Source organism: Vulpes vulpes, chromosome 1, assembly GCF_048418805.1.
Source record: "Vulpes vulpes isolate BD-2025 chromosome 1, VulVul3, whole genome shotgun sequence".
Lineage (NCBI taxonomy): Eukaryota > Metazoa > Chordata > Mammalia > Carnivora > Canidae > Vulpes > Vulpes vulpes.
In genome coordinates this window covers 124,402,195-124,417,271 of record NC_132780.1, presented here as the reverse complement: position 1 = coordinate 124,417,271, position 15,077 = coordinate 124,402,195, and the positions used below count along the sequence as shown (strand labels likewise).

Here is a 15,077-nt window from a genome sequence, read left to right as displayed (position 1 = left end):
GAGGGCCCAGTGTGTAGATTAATCACACTTGTATTCTTGCTCTCAAAGCTCTGATTTTTTAAAATTAATTAATTAATTAATTAATTAATTATGATAGTCACACACACACAGAGAGAGAGAGAGAGGCAGAGACACAGGCAGAGGGAGAAGCAGGCTCCATGCACCGGGAGCCCGACGTGGGATTCGATCCCGGGTCTCCAGGATCGCGCCCTGGGCCAAAGGCAGGCGCCAAACCGCTGCGCCACCCAGGGATCTCCTGATTTTTTTTTTTAATGATCCGAGCATCAAAATTGTTAAAGAGAATTCTGTCTCTCTTTTTCTATTTTTCCCCTGAGAGCATAAACTGGAGAAGGAGCAAGGTGAAAGAGTTTTACTGGATTTCAGAAATAACACCCTTAAAGAGGGGCCTTGTAACTGAGAAATTTTACAAATACCATTTAATAGATATTTTATTTTTTATTTATTTATTTTTTTTTTTTTTACTTTTTTTTTTTTTTTTTTAATTTATGATAGTCACACACAGAGAGAGAGAGAGGCAGAGACATAGGCAGAGGGAGAAGCAGGCTCCATGCACCGGAAGCCCGATGTGGGATTCGATCCCGGGTCTCCAGGATCGCGCCCTGGGCCAAAGGCAGGCGCCAATCCGCTGCGCCACCCAGGGATCCCTAATAGATATTTTAAAGATGTAATACAGATAATTTTTGACTGGAGAACTCACACAATTCACTAACTATTTTTAAAAGAGAATTTGAGGTAATTTTCTTTAGGGGGTGATAGTAGTAAAGCCCTTCTATACTGTATATGATAAATTGAGCTATTTCTGAGAGTCTTTTTCTTCCCTAATATTTTATGGTAAAAGTTTTGAAGACTCGTGTTTCAAGAATTTGTTTTTGCTTCTTCCATATTAGTATCTTCAGGTAATAAAAAACGTATACCTAATGAAGCTTCTGCTGGAAGTGAGAGAGACTCATCAGATATACCACAAAATTGGTCATTGCAAGATCATTATAGAATGTATTCACCCATAATCTACCAAGCCCTCTGTGAGCATGTGCAGACTCAGATGTCACTGATGAATGAGTTGGCTTCAAAGAACAACTCTAATGGAATTCCTGCTGTACCTTGCCACACCATGTCTGGTTCTGGTTAGTATGAATGATGTTTTAAAAAGCATGAATATAAACTTTAATTAAGTTGCCTACTTACTGTAAAAGCAGCATGAGATGTGATAACTTTTTCTCCCTCTTACTTTTTAGAGTCTCAGGCAACTCTACATTCTAGTTATGGTTTATCTTCCTCCACCCCAGTCCAGTTACTTCAGCATCCATCCTGCCTTCCAATGGTTGATTCTGTGGGTACAGTTTATACATTATACGGATAATTATTTGCTTTTAGAAATTGTCAGTTTAAGAGAGAAATTGAATTTGATTGTATCATAATGCCCTAAAATGTAAATACTTAATTTTTCTTTTTTTTTCTTTTTTTATTTATTTATGATAGTCACAGAGAGAGAGAGAGACAGGCAGAGACACAGGCAGAGGGAGAAGCAGGCTCCATGCACCAGGAGCCCGATGTGGGATTCGATCCCAGGTCTCCAGGATCGTGCCCTGGGCCAAAGGCAGGCTCCAAACCGCTGCGCCACCCAGGGATCCCCAATACTTAATTTTTCAAAAATTATATTTTACTAGAAGTTTTACTCATTCATTAAGGTCAATGGTGAAAGGGGGAAAGGGAAAGATATTAGCAGAAAAAAAGAAATCACTCATGCCTATCACTTAAGCACATTTGCTGTTAACATATTGATAGAGTACTTGCCAATCATTTAATTCTCTGGTTTTGTTTTCTGGTTTTTATTTAAGTTTGCTTTCTTTTGAAAATACAGTCATAATGGAACACCTGGGTGGCTCAGTGGTTGAGCGTCAGCCTTAGGCTCAGGATGTGATCCTGGGGTCCAGGGATCAAGTTTCACGTCGGGCTCCCTGCATGGAGCCTACTTCTCCCTCTGCCTGTGTCTCTGCCTCTCTCTCTGTGGCTCTCATGAATAAATAAATAAAATCTTTAAAAATATATATATATATATACATATAATCATAAGTAAGTTATACAGTTTTATTTACTACTTTTTACTTAGCACTTTATTGTAAACCTATTTCTCCTAATATATACCTTTTGTAAATTTTTAATACTATAATACTCTATTTAGTGGATATACTGTAAACTGTGTAACTATTCCCCTATGATTAGATATTTAAGTAACAGTTTTTTACTACCATAATATTTCTATAAATATGTTTGTGCAAAAGCTTTTTTGTATGGTTGAGCTTATTTTCTTGCAATGCAGTTTTCCAAAGTGGAAGTTTGTTTTCATCCCAAGGTAGACTGATTTTTGATGCCTTTAAACCATGTGTGATATTTGAGTTTATTTTAGTCATGACTTTATAATGTTTCTATAGTGCAGAGTGAACTAATTAATAAGCTTTAAAAAAAACTAGAATACTGTGCTCAGGGAAAATCCAGCTTACTTGCTGGTAATCTATAACTCCATCCTGTAAAAATCATTTTCTAATATTTCTGGTTTGAATTTATTATAGTTAATGCTTATAAGTCAGTGCTCACATTTTTGAAGGCTTGTTTTTTTCTGTCTATAGGAGGTTCAGACTGATGGTGATAACCAGTTTGCATCACAGGGTAAAGCAGTTTCTATGAACTGTACTGATGTTCTACAAAGTTCCATCAGTACTGGTCTTGGAGTTCCAAGTAGCCTGTCCAGAACAGACAAACCAGCTATTCCATCATTTCAGCATTTGGGTCTTGTTAATGGAATTCTCCCACAACAAGAAGTTCCTAAGGAACCAGACTTATTAAAGTGTTTTCAAACATACATGAATCTGTTGCATTCTTATCCGGCCAGTCAGACACACCGAAGCCCCACTCTGTTACCGCCAGCTTCCCTGTCCAGTAATGAAGACAAATGCACCAAAGAACAAATTGCAGAAGTCACAAGCGAAGGAAAGGATTTAAACATACACATGCGAGATTTAAGAATAAAGGATGTGCAGAAGGCAAAAAATGTGAACCAGAGTGCTGAAAAAGCCAGAACTATAAAGTATTTGTTGGGAGAGCTCAAGGCCCTGCTAGCAGAGCAAGGTATATGAGCACTTTTAGAATAATTTTCTGAAGCATGGTGTTAATACTAAATAGCAGTGTCCTATTATTTAGTCATCATTTATAATTTAGAATAGCCAATATGGAATTTATGGTATTTTTCCATAGAAATATGTCTTGAGCTAATAAGGAAATGAGTTCTGCCTATTTTATTATTTTTTAGGTTTTGATCCCTCTTGTCTCCTGTGGATTTGAAATGTATAAGAAAGTGTCAGACAGTCTTTTACTTGCAAGTGTGTATTCATTCTACTTGATTCAAAAGGATCTTGAAAAGATTCAGCCAAAGAGAATTTGTAGCCATAAACTTTTAGGGGTTAGAAGAGCCCAAAGGGTAATTATAATTAACGCCCAGAACAGACTGGTAATTTTTCCTATTTAAAAAGATGCAGAGATTTTTTTTCCCATCATCTCTTTAATAACCAGTTGTTAAAAGGTTTAACAGATCTGACTTTGAGGAGTAATCCAAACTTCTTAACGTCGTTTTCAGTTTACTTTTAGGGTTTTTAAAAAAATTAAATCAAGAAAAATGTCTTAGGTGGAGTTATGAGGTATTTGAGCCAAGTTGTAGTCATTTGTTTTCATTATGTGTATATGCTAAATAAAAGCTTTCACTTGGAGTGAGTTAGAGATTTGTCATCTTAGAAACCACAGTAATTGATTGTGGAAGCACTAACTGAATACCTAATATTTGCAGTCTGACAAAAAGAAATCCCAGACCTTAAAATGTGTTAGAAGAACAATGCACTATTAATTTGAAGGTTTAATATATTAAAATCGCCGTGTTTTCAGACCTTCAATTTATTACTATTCTCTTAACCAAATACTTAATCATAGTAAGAATAGTAAGAGTAACAATGTCAGGTGTCATTTATTGAGTATTTACCATGTGCCTGGCTCTGTGCTGTGTGTTTTATATGCATTACCTCACTTAATTCTGACAACAACCCCTTGAGGTATTATCTCATGGTGTTATCTCCATTTAACCATGGAGAAATCTAGACTTCAAGAAGTTAAATAATTTGACTAAAGTTCTATTGCTTTGAAAATGGTGGATCCCAGGTCTCTGCCTCCAATGCTTATGAGTAAAACCACTCTACAAAGGATTGGTAGGGAACATCTCAGTAGTTTGTCACAGATGTTTATTTTGTATATGTACTTTATTTACATCAGGGTGTTAAAATACCCATGGGATTGAGTAAAGTTTTGTAATTTAGGATAGAAATACTTTCTACCTCTTTTGAGTATAAGAGAGTTAGTATTTATTAAATGTTTTCAGTCCACAGAAAATTTGAATAAAGGGGCAAATATATAAAAGGACAAAAGATCTAAAATCCACCTTCTCCCTGTGTCTGTTTGCCACCTTCCAAACCATCCACTCCCCACAGTTAATAGCAAAAATGGTACTGTTTTTGATAGCACCAAATGAGGTATGCCTGGTTATTTTAAATCTACTTTATAAAATTAAATAATAAAACTTTATCAGAGTAGATCTTCCCTCAATATTTTGCCAAATTGAATCACCTAAAGTGAATTATTTGCTTATGCCAGGATCAAAGGTTGTGTTGTAAATGTCAATACTGTAATCAATTATAGGACACCCTTTAGCAGTGATAGGAATCCAGTAGTCCTTTGGGAATGTGAGCCAGGAGACATGTCAACTATCTTCCTACTAGACTCTTAACAGAAAAAAATCACTAAGAATCCTAGGATAGAAGATTTATCTTTATTGAATTTAATTTCAACAGAAAAAAGTCACTCAGAATCCTATGATAGAAGATTAATCTTTACTGAATTTAATTTCTTTAGAATTCTTTTGAATAAGCAAATGCATGCAGTAGGGAAGAGGAAAGTAGGATTTAATATCACATTGATAAGTAATTGAGTTGTTTGTTTATAGCAAACATGTACATATCTGAAAATATTTCTTATTTAGTAATACCCATGAATAATCTTATCCAAAAACAATTTATGGTATTGTTATTACTTCTTCTCCCTTTTATAGAGGATTCAGAAATTCAAAGGTTGATTACAGAATTGGATGCCTGTATATCTCTGCTTCCAGCAATAAGTGGAAACACAAATATCCAAGTTGAAATAGCACTGGCCATGCAACCACTAAGAAGTGAAAATGCTCAGTTACGCAGGTACGAATCGTTCTTTGAATATTTTTGTCATATGCAAAGATGTCCTATGGCCGGAACAAAGGTGCCAGATGAGTTATCTAGGACTCCGTAAGAAAAATAGATTTACTGTTTTACTGTGTTTCTACTTTTACTTCTCCATGTCTGAACATTGCCAGCGTTCTCTAACTCCTCTTCTGTTTCTTCTGCTCACTAGTACATATTTTCTCCCAACTCCTTTCCCTCCATTGTCACTTGATTGGCAGGATATAGAGAGGAAAATGAAGTTCCTCAGGGCATTTGTCAAACTTGTCTGGGCTATGCTGCAGTAACAAGCTCCAGAATCAGTGGGGAAGCATGACCAAGGCTTCTTTCTCCCTCATGCCAAGACTCTGACATGGCTCATCAAAGACCCTCTTTCATCCTATGACTGAGGTTCCCTCCATCTTATGAGGCCACTGTCTAATACATGTTTTTCAAGGAAAAGAGAACACGGGTCTGGCACACCAACTGTATACACCCCAGCCCAGGAGCGATAGTCTCGCTTCTACTTCTGTTTTGTGGGCTAAGTGAGGCATATGGCCCTGCCTAATTGCAAAAATTTGGGCATAAAATCTTCCCATACTGCCCATACACTCTGTGGGAGGAAAGGAGAACCTGATGGGGTGAGCACCAGTAGCCACACCATGCTCATACATAGAAAAAACTCATTTAAATTCTTAGATATTTTTTCTTTTGGCTTTTTTAACCTATGTAGGAAAGGACTTAAATATTATTAGGAGTATCCTGACTCTGAATGTTTCAGTGATGGTCGCCAAGACCACTACTGCGGGGTTTGTACTTTGCAGGGAATTAGAATATGTAGTCAGTGCTTCTGAGGCCCTGGAGTGTGAGTGTGTCCTGAGGGCGTATTATGGTTGCATGAGCTGTAGACATTGTACCAGATAGGAACTGCAAGGACCTGCAGAAACTTTTTCAAGAAATTAGAAAGCAATAAAATAGAATTCCTAGTTGGAGAGTAGCTCAAATTTATCGATCTGGAGCCTGCAAAGGCATGACATCTAGTGAGATTTACTTGCTTAGGAGTATTTCTCCAAAGGTCATTAGTCTCTGAGATAGTGTGATATAAGATGGGATTGTTGGGTTTAAATTCTAATAATACTGTCTTCATTTCTGACCTATAATAGCATTTTAAAAATAAAAAACAAGTATAAATAATAGTAATGGTATAGCTAATACTATTGCTATCATTTATTGAATGTTTCTAATGGGTTAGCCTATGTCCTTTATATATGTCATCTCTTTAAATACTCAGAATGGCTCCAAGAGGTGGGTATTATGTTATCTCATTTACAAATGAGGAAACCAAGGCACAGAGAGGCCCTGTAACTTGTTCAAAGTCACATATATAAAAAAATTCAAACTGGGTAGTTTGATTTTAGAGAACAAATTATCTTAATTTCTCTATTTCTGCATTGCTTCTGCTAGGAAGTAGAATCTAACTTATTTATACTTCAGTACTTCAATATTTAAGTATATTTTATGGACTATCAGACTGCATACTGTAAACTATTTGAAAGAAGCATGTTTTTAAAGGTATGACTGTTAAAATTATTGGTTTCTTAAATAAGCATACCAGAACTTAAGCATCAGAAAATTATGTTTTAACATGTGACTGTGGGAAGTATAAGTGGTTCTTGTTTATTTCCCTTCTTTAGAACATGTTAGAATTGTTTTGGGAGTTAATTTATAAGCCACTCAAGAAAATGAGACTTAATACTTTATTGGTCCACTGCTTGTTTTTAAGTTTTTAAAAAGGTATTAGTTCGATGTTTAACCTTAATCTTCCAATTTGTCACCACATCTTTTTGAATCTATGTTCTTAGAGGACCAAGATTATATGGCATGCTATTCTCACTGTTCACTTGACCTTCTAAAAGTGAAATTTTTGAAAACCAAATAATTTGTCAATTTGTCTTTTTAGTAGAATGAGCTTTCCAGCAGAGGGTTAGAAATTTTTGTGCCTCTTTGGTAACTTTATTGGAAAGAATCATCCATAATTTCCATTACAAATCAAAGTTGGAATACATAGATTCATTCAAAACTGTTTTTCAGAATTTTCAGTCAAAACAATTTTTTTTTTCCTGTTTGGACATTTAGAAACTACGCGTTTTTGTTTAGCTGGATAAGTGATCTTTCAGGACTTGGAGTTTATTGCCATCTTGTGGCTTAAAAAAATAGCCAGGTGCAATATTTCTATGGCATCCGGACATTTTTGGCACTTTGGGCTGCACAGTTTTTATTTGGGACTTCTGATAAAATGCTCAACATTCCTGGTCCCAACCCACGAAATGTCTATAGTGCCCTATTTATTGTGACCACCAAAAGCTCTGGCACATCCCGGAATTTCCTGCATGAGGGTTGGGAGGGGACTACTTCCAGTTAAAAACCATTGAGCTAGAGAGTTCCTTAATATTTATAGGGCAAGTTAGAATTCATGACTACTTCCTAACTTTAGACTCAAATATGAGACCATTATGTATTCACATAGAACAAAAAAAAAAAAAAAAAATGGAAAAGAGCGAGAAGGAGGAGCCAAGAATGGCATTCAGTCTTTTGGCTTGATTATTTGACAGATGGTAACATAATTCTCCCAAATGGAAGCTACCAACGGAAGAATATGTTGTTTATTTGTTTATTTCATGTTATTTTTGAAATAGAAGATACAGGAGAGCCAGTGAGTTAAGATTTAGAAATGCCAAATTTGTCATTTAGACCATCTGGAGATATATATGGTATAAGTGGAACACAGAACAAGACCCAGGATAGAAATGCAGACTTGGGAGTTATTCACTGAACACATTTTTATTGAGCTTTTACTATAGATTTGGCACTGTTGTAAGCACTGGAGACAATAGTGATTAAAACCCAAGTGATTTGTTATCAGCATGTAAGTGGTAAATTCACCAGGAAGGTATAGAATGTGAACCCAGCCAAGACTGAGTTGCTGGGGAATAGCAGCTTTTTAAAGAAAGATCATGGAAGCAGGAAGCTGTGAGAGAAACCCAAGAAGGGGCAAGTAGGGAAGTGGCAGGAAACCCAGGAGAGAGAGAGGTTACAAAAGCCATGGGAAGAAAGAATTTATAGGAGAGATCTTTACATAGCATTCAGAATAAATACACTGACAAAAGAGATAAAAGAGGGTCAAGAATAAACATCACCAGGTGAATCGCTTAAAGAAAACCAGAAAACTTAAAACAGTATTCATAGTTTCAAGGAAGTTAAAGATTGTAGAATTCTTCTTAGAGGCGGGAGAATAGAAAATCCTTAATGGAGGAAAGACAAAAAAGGAGAAGAAAAGTGAATTAGATGAGCTCAGGAAAACAAAAGCAAAAAAAAAAAAATCTTTTTTTTAAAAAAAAGATTTTATTTATTTATTCATGAGAGACAGAGAGAGAGAGAGAGAGACAGAGACACAGGCAGAGGGAGAAGCAGGCTCCCTGCAGGGAGCCCGAAGTGGGGCTCCGGGATCACGCCCTGAGCCAAAGGAAGACAATTGCTGATCCACCCAGGTATCCTCAAAAGCAAAAAAATCTTAAAAAATGGAAACAAACATGAAGTCACGAGTCTTATATTCCATTAGGATGCTTGTATTCCACTGGAACCTGAACAATATGAATGCTGATTTTGTTGTTTTGGGGGTTTTGCTTTTTTCCCCAAAATCTTTGTTTCATTTGCTACTAAATTCATAATTCAGTGTCCCCTACCAACATTAGCTATTCCTCTTCCCAAGTCCTTTAAAAAAATGTATTGATTTGTGTTAAAATATATATGACCTATTTATCTTTTAAGCCATTTTGTAAGTGTACATTTCAGGGGCATTAAATACTTTTACAACACTGTGTTCCCATAACCACTGTTTATTCCCCAAAACTTTTCATCTCTAGCATAAACTTTGTATGCTTTAAGCAGTAAATCCCTTTCTCCTTTTCTCTTAGGTTCTGGTAACATCTGTTCTTTTTTCTGTCTGTGTGAATTTGAGAAGGTTAAATTTTTGTCTCTTTTGTTTGCTGCTGTTATTTCCAGTGCTGAGAATTGTGCCTAACACTCACTCTGATAAATGTTTGTTAAATGACTGAAGGCATGGTGGATAAGGTGGAAGAAACAAAATAAAATAGAGAATAACTAAAAATTATTATAAAGAAGATACATATGAAAGAGAAACAAAGAATGCAAAATTTGGCATTATTAGTATTCCTGATTAAGAAAACAAAACAAATAGACTAAAGACAATGTTAAAAGATATGTAAATAAAGGGGAATTTACTAAAGAGCTGTGTCAGTAGATTAGTAGGGCACTTATGATCCCAGAAAAACTTAAAATGATCAACACCAAGATGTAAACTATTAAGTCACCACATCTTAAGGACAAAATAAAACTAACTTTTATAGACATTCAAAATAAAAGTAGATGTGTAAAGAGAAAAACATCAGGCTGGCCTTAGCCTTTTTACAGGGATATTCATTGCCCAAAGATCATAGAACATTATTTACAAAGACCTAAGGGGAAGAAAGAATGTCCCCAAGAATCTTCTATGTGGCCCAGCAGTCCTTTTAGTGTAAAGGCAACAGTCATAATCCCAAGTGTTCATGAATTTAGAAAGTAAAGCACCATTGGACTCCTTTAAAAACAACAAAAAAGTTGTTGAATGGCAAATTCCAGCCAACCAAGAAATGAATTCATATAAAGAAGTGTTTAGGGGCAGCCCCGGTGGTGCAGCCTGCAGCCTGGGGTGTGATCCTGGAGACCCAGGATCGAGTCCCACATCGGGCTCCCTGTGTGGAGCCTGCTTCTCCCTCTGCCTGTGTCTCTGCCTCTCTCTCTGTGTGTCTATGAATAAATAAATAAAATCTTAAAAAAAAAGTGTTTAGAGATAAACATTAAATCTATGCATAGAACTAAGACAACTATGGGAATTAAGATTACAAAATAGAATTTATTAGTTACCTTGACAATATAAATTCCAAAACAAAAGTTCTTAAGTCCTGTTTCCTTTATTTAAGGTTATTTAAAAATACTATTTTATGAAGTAGAGAAATATTTCCTAGACCTCATTAGTCCTGATTTCACTTGTTACTTCTCCCTCAGATAAAATCATGTAATCTTAAATTCAATATGTAATATTTTAAAATAGTATTTGTAATATTATAAAAATAGGGGATCCCTGGGTGGCACAGCGGTTTGGCGCCTGCCTTTGGCCCAGGGCGCGATCCTGGAGACCCGGGATCGAATCCCACGTCAGGCTCCGGGTGCATGGAGCCTGCTTCTCCCTCTGCCTATGTCTCTGCCTCTCTCTCTCTCTCTGTGACTATCATAAATAAATAAAAATTAAAAAAATATATTATAAAAATAGTATCTATAAAAATATTTGTAATGTTGCAAAGTAGTATTTATAATAGTATTTGTAATAGTATTTATAATATTATCTATTTGGCTAATAGGTAATATTTTTTCTCTCTGTATGGGCTTAAAAACTGTCCAAATGATATCTAGCAAGTAGTGATTATTATTTCTAATTAGTATTTTGCTGGAGGTTCTAACCAGTGCAATAAATCAAGGACAGGGAATAAAAACTTTTTAAAGTACAGCCTGTCTTATTCACAAATGACATGACAGTCTTTGTAGAAAATCCTACAGAATCTACAAAAAAGCAACTAGAATTAATAAGTGAGCTTAGCAAAGTTATACGATATGAGATCAATATACAAAAGGCAATTATATTTCTATGTACTGACAATGAACAGTTTGAAGTGAAATTTAAAAACAATACTATTAATAGTAACATCAAAAAATATCAGTTTAGTGACAAATTTGATATAAAATGTGTAAGACCTGTATACTGAAAACTATAAAACATTGCTGAGAGAAATTAAAAACCTATATAAGTGAGAGATAAATTGGATGCATAGATTATAAGATTTATTATTGTTAAGATGTTAGTTCTCCTCAAATTGATCTATTGATTCTATATAATTCTGGTGAAAACTCCATCTTTCTTTTGGAAAGATGATTCTAAAATTTATATGGAAATTCAAAAAATCTAAAATAACTGAACCAAAACAACTTTGGGAAAGAAGAACAAAATTGGTACTATCCTATTTTAAGACATAAAGTTATAGTAATCAAGACAGTGTGGCATTGGTGTAAAGATAGGCAGATATATAATTGAAACAGAATAGAGTCCAGAAATAAACTCACATATAAAGGTTACTGATTTTTTAGGGGCACCTGGGTGGCTCATTTGGTTAAGCATCTGCCTCAGCTTGGGTCATGATCTCAGGGTCCGGGGTCTGGCTCCCTGCTCAGGAGGGAGCCTGCTTCTCCCTTTCCCTCTCCCCCCAACCCCACTAGTGCTTTCTCTCTCTCAAATGAAATCTTTAAAAAATAATAATAATAAAATAAAAGTAACCTATTTTTGACAAAGATGCCAGGGAAATTCAATGGGGAAAGAATAATCTTTTCCATAAATAGTGCTGGAACAATTGGAGAGTCATATACAAAAAAGGGGGCAAAAGGAAAGGACAACCACTTAAACCTTTACCTCACAACATAGATGAATTTGAATCACAAATCTTACTATATATAAGTTAAATATACAGAACTTTTAAAGAAAACATAAGAAAAAAAAATCTTAGAAATCCTAGGTGGGGAAAGATTTCCTAAGTATAACAAAAAATGTAGGTAGAAAATATTGGTTAAGTTGGGCTTCACCAAAATTTAAAATTGGCTCTTCAAAAGACACTATTACTAAAAATGAGGCAACAGAGAAAATAGTTGCAATACATATATTTGATAAAGGACTTGTACATACAGACTGTATAAAGAACTATTACGACTCAGAAAACAGGCAAAATATTTTAAAAGACTCTACATCAGATAAGATATAGATGGGTATCAAATAAGCCTATGAAAATCCGTTCATCATTGTTAATCATTAGGGAAGTACAGACTAAAACCATGACGAAATAACACGACATACCCATTAGAATGGTTAAAATTTAGGACCACACAAGATGTTAGTGAGGGTGTGGAAGAACTGGCACTTGCATAATTTACTGGTGGGACTATAAAAAATGGTACAGCTGCTTGGGGAAAATAGTTTGATAGTTTCTTAGAAGTGAAACATAAACCATATAATCCAGTCACTTCACTCCTAGGTATGTACTGAGAGAAGTAAAAGCATATGTCCACACAAAAACCTTCTTGTGAATGTTCATAGGAAACAACCCAAATGTCTGTTAGCAGGTGATTGGGAAAACAAATAGTGGTATGTTCCTATAATAGGATACCGCTCAACAGCGGAAAGGAAGGATCTATTGATGCATGCAAGGGCATGGATGAATCTCAAAATCACTATATTGAGTGAAAGACGGCAGGTTAAAGTATATATTGTATGATACCATTTATAAGATAATTGTATACTGTATAAGTATATAGTATAAAATTCCAGAAAATGCAAACTAATCTATAAATCAGTGGTTGGTTGCAAAGGAGCTGTTATGAAAATGGAGCATGTGGAAATTTGGGGACGTGATGAATATCTTAATTGTGGCAATGGTTTCACCACATCATATGTTAAAACTTATCAAATTATATACTTTACATGCAGTTTATTATATATGTTTCATTTCAGTAAAACCATATTTAAAAACAATGAGTAAACCAAAAAAAGAAATATTTGCCTAAATGTCAGCAGTTCTTTTCCTTTGTTTAAATCAAGTACATGAAAATATAATACATAATATTTGTTAAAAGCGTAACTATCCATTTCTAAAATATTATCTTTAAAAAAAATAAATAAATAAATAAAATATTATCTTTTGTTATCTTTTTTAATCATGTTATCATTTTTTAATAGGACAGTCATGTTTTAAAAGCCTAGCCCTGCAAGTTGGGAATGAGAAGGAAGGAGAGTAGCTAATGGTACAGTTGGGTTGAAGAGAGTATTTTCCTAAATATGGAAGCACTTTTATTATGCTTCTCAGCTTAGGCACATGAAACAAGTAAAGAGGGAGAAGCTGCAGGTGGAGACAATAAAAGAAGTGTGAATAGGAGCAGGGTCCTTTACAGTAGAGGAGAAGATGGGATCCAGAAAGTTGATGAGGCTCCCTTTCTCTAAGATTAGAAGAAAGAAGTGAGGATTAGTATATAGAAATGGATGAATCTATCCACCCTGGGGCAGCAGGGTAACAGTTTGTCCCCAAGCCATGTTATTTTTAGTGAAAATAGGAAAGTAGCCTACTGAGAGGAGGAGATAGGAATGAGAGGCTTACAGTGAGGGATGAAAGTTTAGTTTGCCCACATAGGGGAAGAGAAGAGAAGAATCTGATCAGGGACATAAGTACAAGAAGATTGTCAAGCAAAGCTTCCCTCACGCACTGGGTATGTAAGAGGACCTCATTACTTTCTGCTCTCCTAGAAAATACCAAAAGAAGCATTCCACCTAGAGCTCTCGATTATCAGTCTACTCTGCCTTTTCTAGATCACTATTTTAAAGAGAGAACTTTTCAGAAAAGCAGAATTGTTTTAAAACAAACATGAGATTTTATTATACTGTTGTTCTGTAGCTTCCTTTTTTCCACTTCTCAGTGAGTCTTGAAGATATTTCCTTCTCAGTACATGTAGATATATCTTTTTAAAAACTACTTGTGTATTAGTATTTCTTACGGATATACCACAATTGATGCAGCATTGTAGGTTGTTCCTTACTTTTTACTATTAATATTGCTTTGTGACCATCTTTGTATCTATATCTGAAGATTGTAGATGCTTTTGCACATGTACAGCTAGAGTTGACCCTTGAGCAATGCAAGATTTAGAGGTCCTTACACCCTACAAAGTCAGAAATCTGTGTGTAACTTTTGACTCCCTCAAAACGTAACTACTAATAACCTATTAACTGGAAGCCTTATCAATAGCGTTGGATGTTATTATTAATTAACATATATTTTGCACATTATTTGTATTATATACAGTATTCTTGCAATGAAGTAAACCAGAGAAAAAATATTAACAAAATCGTAAGGAAGAGAAACTACATTTATAGTACTGTGCGTATTTTTCAAGTATCTGTGTATAAGTGGACCTGCACCATTCAAACCCCTGTTGTTCAAAGATCAATTATATTTCTGAGTCTAGATAACTTAGAGTTAGAATTATTTTGTCAAAGATAAGAACATTTTATATTTTGTTAGATACTGTCAAATAGCTGTTCAAATGGAATGAGATAATTCATCTGCCTCACCAAAAAATAATGTTATTTCCTTTTATTTTGGTCAATCCTGCAGCCATAAAATATCTCCTGTTTTAACTTTGCATTTCTTCATATTAGTAAAGCTGAGCACTTTTTTGTATGCTTATAGGCCATTTCTATTTCTTCTGTGAATTACATTTTTTTTTTTTTGTGAATTACATTTTTATTGCCTTTTCTTACTGATTTGCAGGAGCTCTTGAAGTGTTATGGATTTTTTTTTTCCTCTTATATATGTGTCTTTTACTCTTTTCCTTGATGGTTGGTAGATTTTGAGTCTTGCTTAGGAATCATAGATTTCCACCTAAAACTTATAGTTGGTCTTGTTTTTTTGTCTATTTTATGTATATCTCCTTAATATATATGGAATTAGTACATTAAATGATGTGAGGTAGGCTGCCATCATTTTGGATTCAATAACAAATAATGCAGAATATTTTTAGGTAATTTTGGAAAGATAATAGAGACAACTTTTTTTCAGC

General features: G+C 34.9%; 1 protein-coding gene across 10 annotated transcripts in view; it reads left to right on the top strand.

Moving 5' to 3' along the window:
* The window catches only part of CCDC14 (coiled-coil domain containing 14), a 52,194-nt gene that overhangs the window by 15,003 nt on the left and 22,114 nt on the right, over positions 1-15,077 (top strand). For all 10 annotated transcript variants that reach the window (XM_072725276.1, XM_025990195.2, XM_072725282.1 and 7 more), the window contains 4 exons: positions 909-1,145; positions 1,257-1,351; positions 2,649-3,147; positions 5,168-5,309. In XM_072725276.1, the coding sequence (XP_072581377.1) occupies positions 909-1,145; positions 1,257-1,351; positions 2,649-3,147; positions 5,168-5,309 (973 nt within the window). The remainder of the gene's footprint in view (positions 1-908; positions 1,146-1,256; positions 1,352-2,648; positions 3,148-5,167; positions 5,310-15,077) is intronic.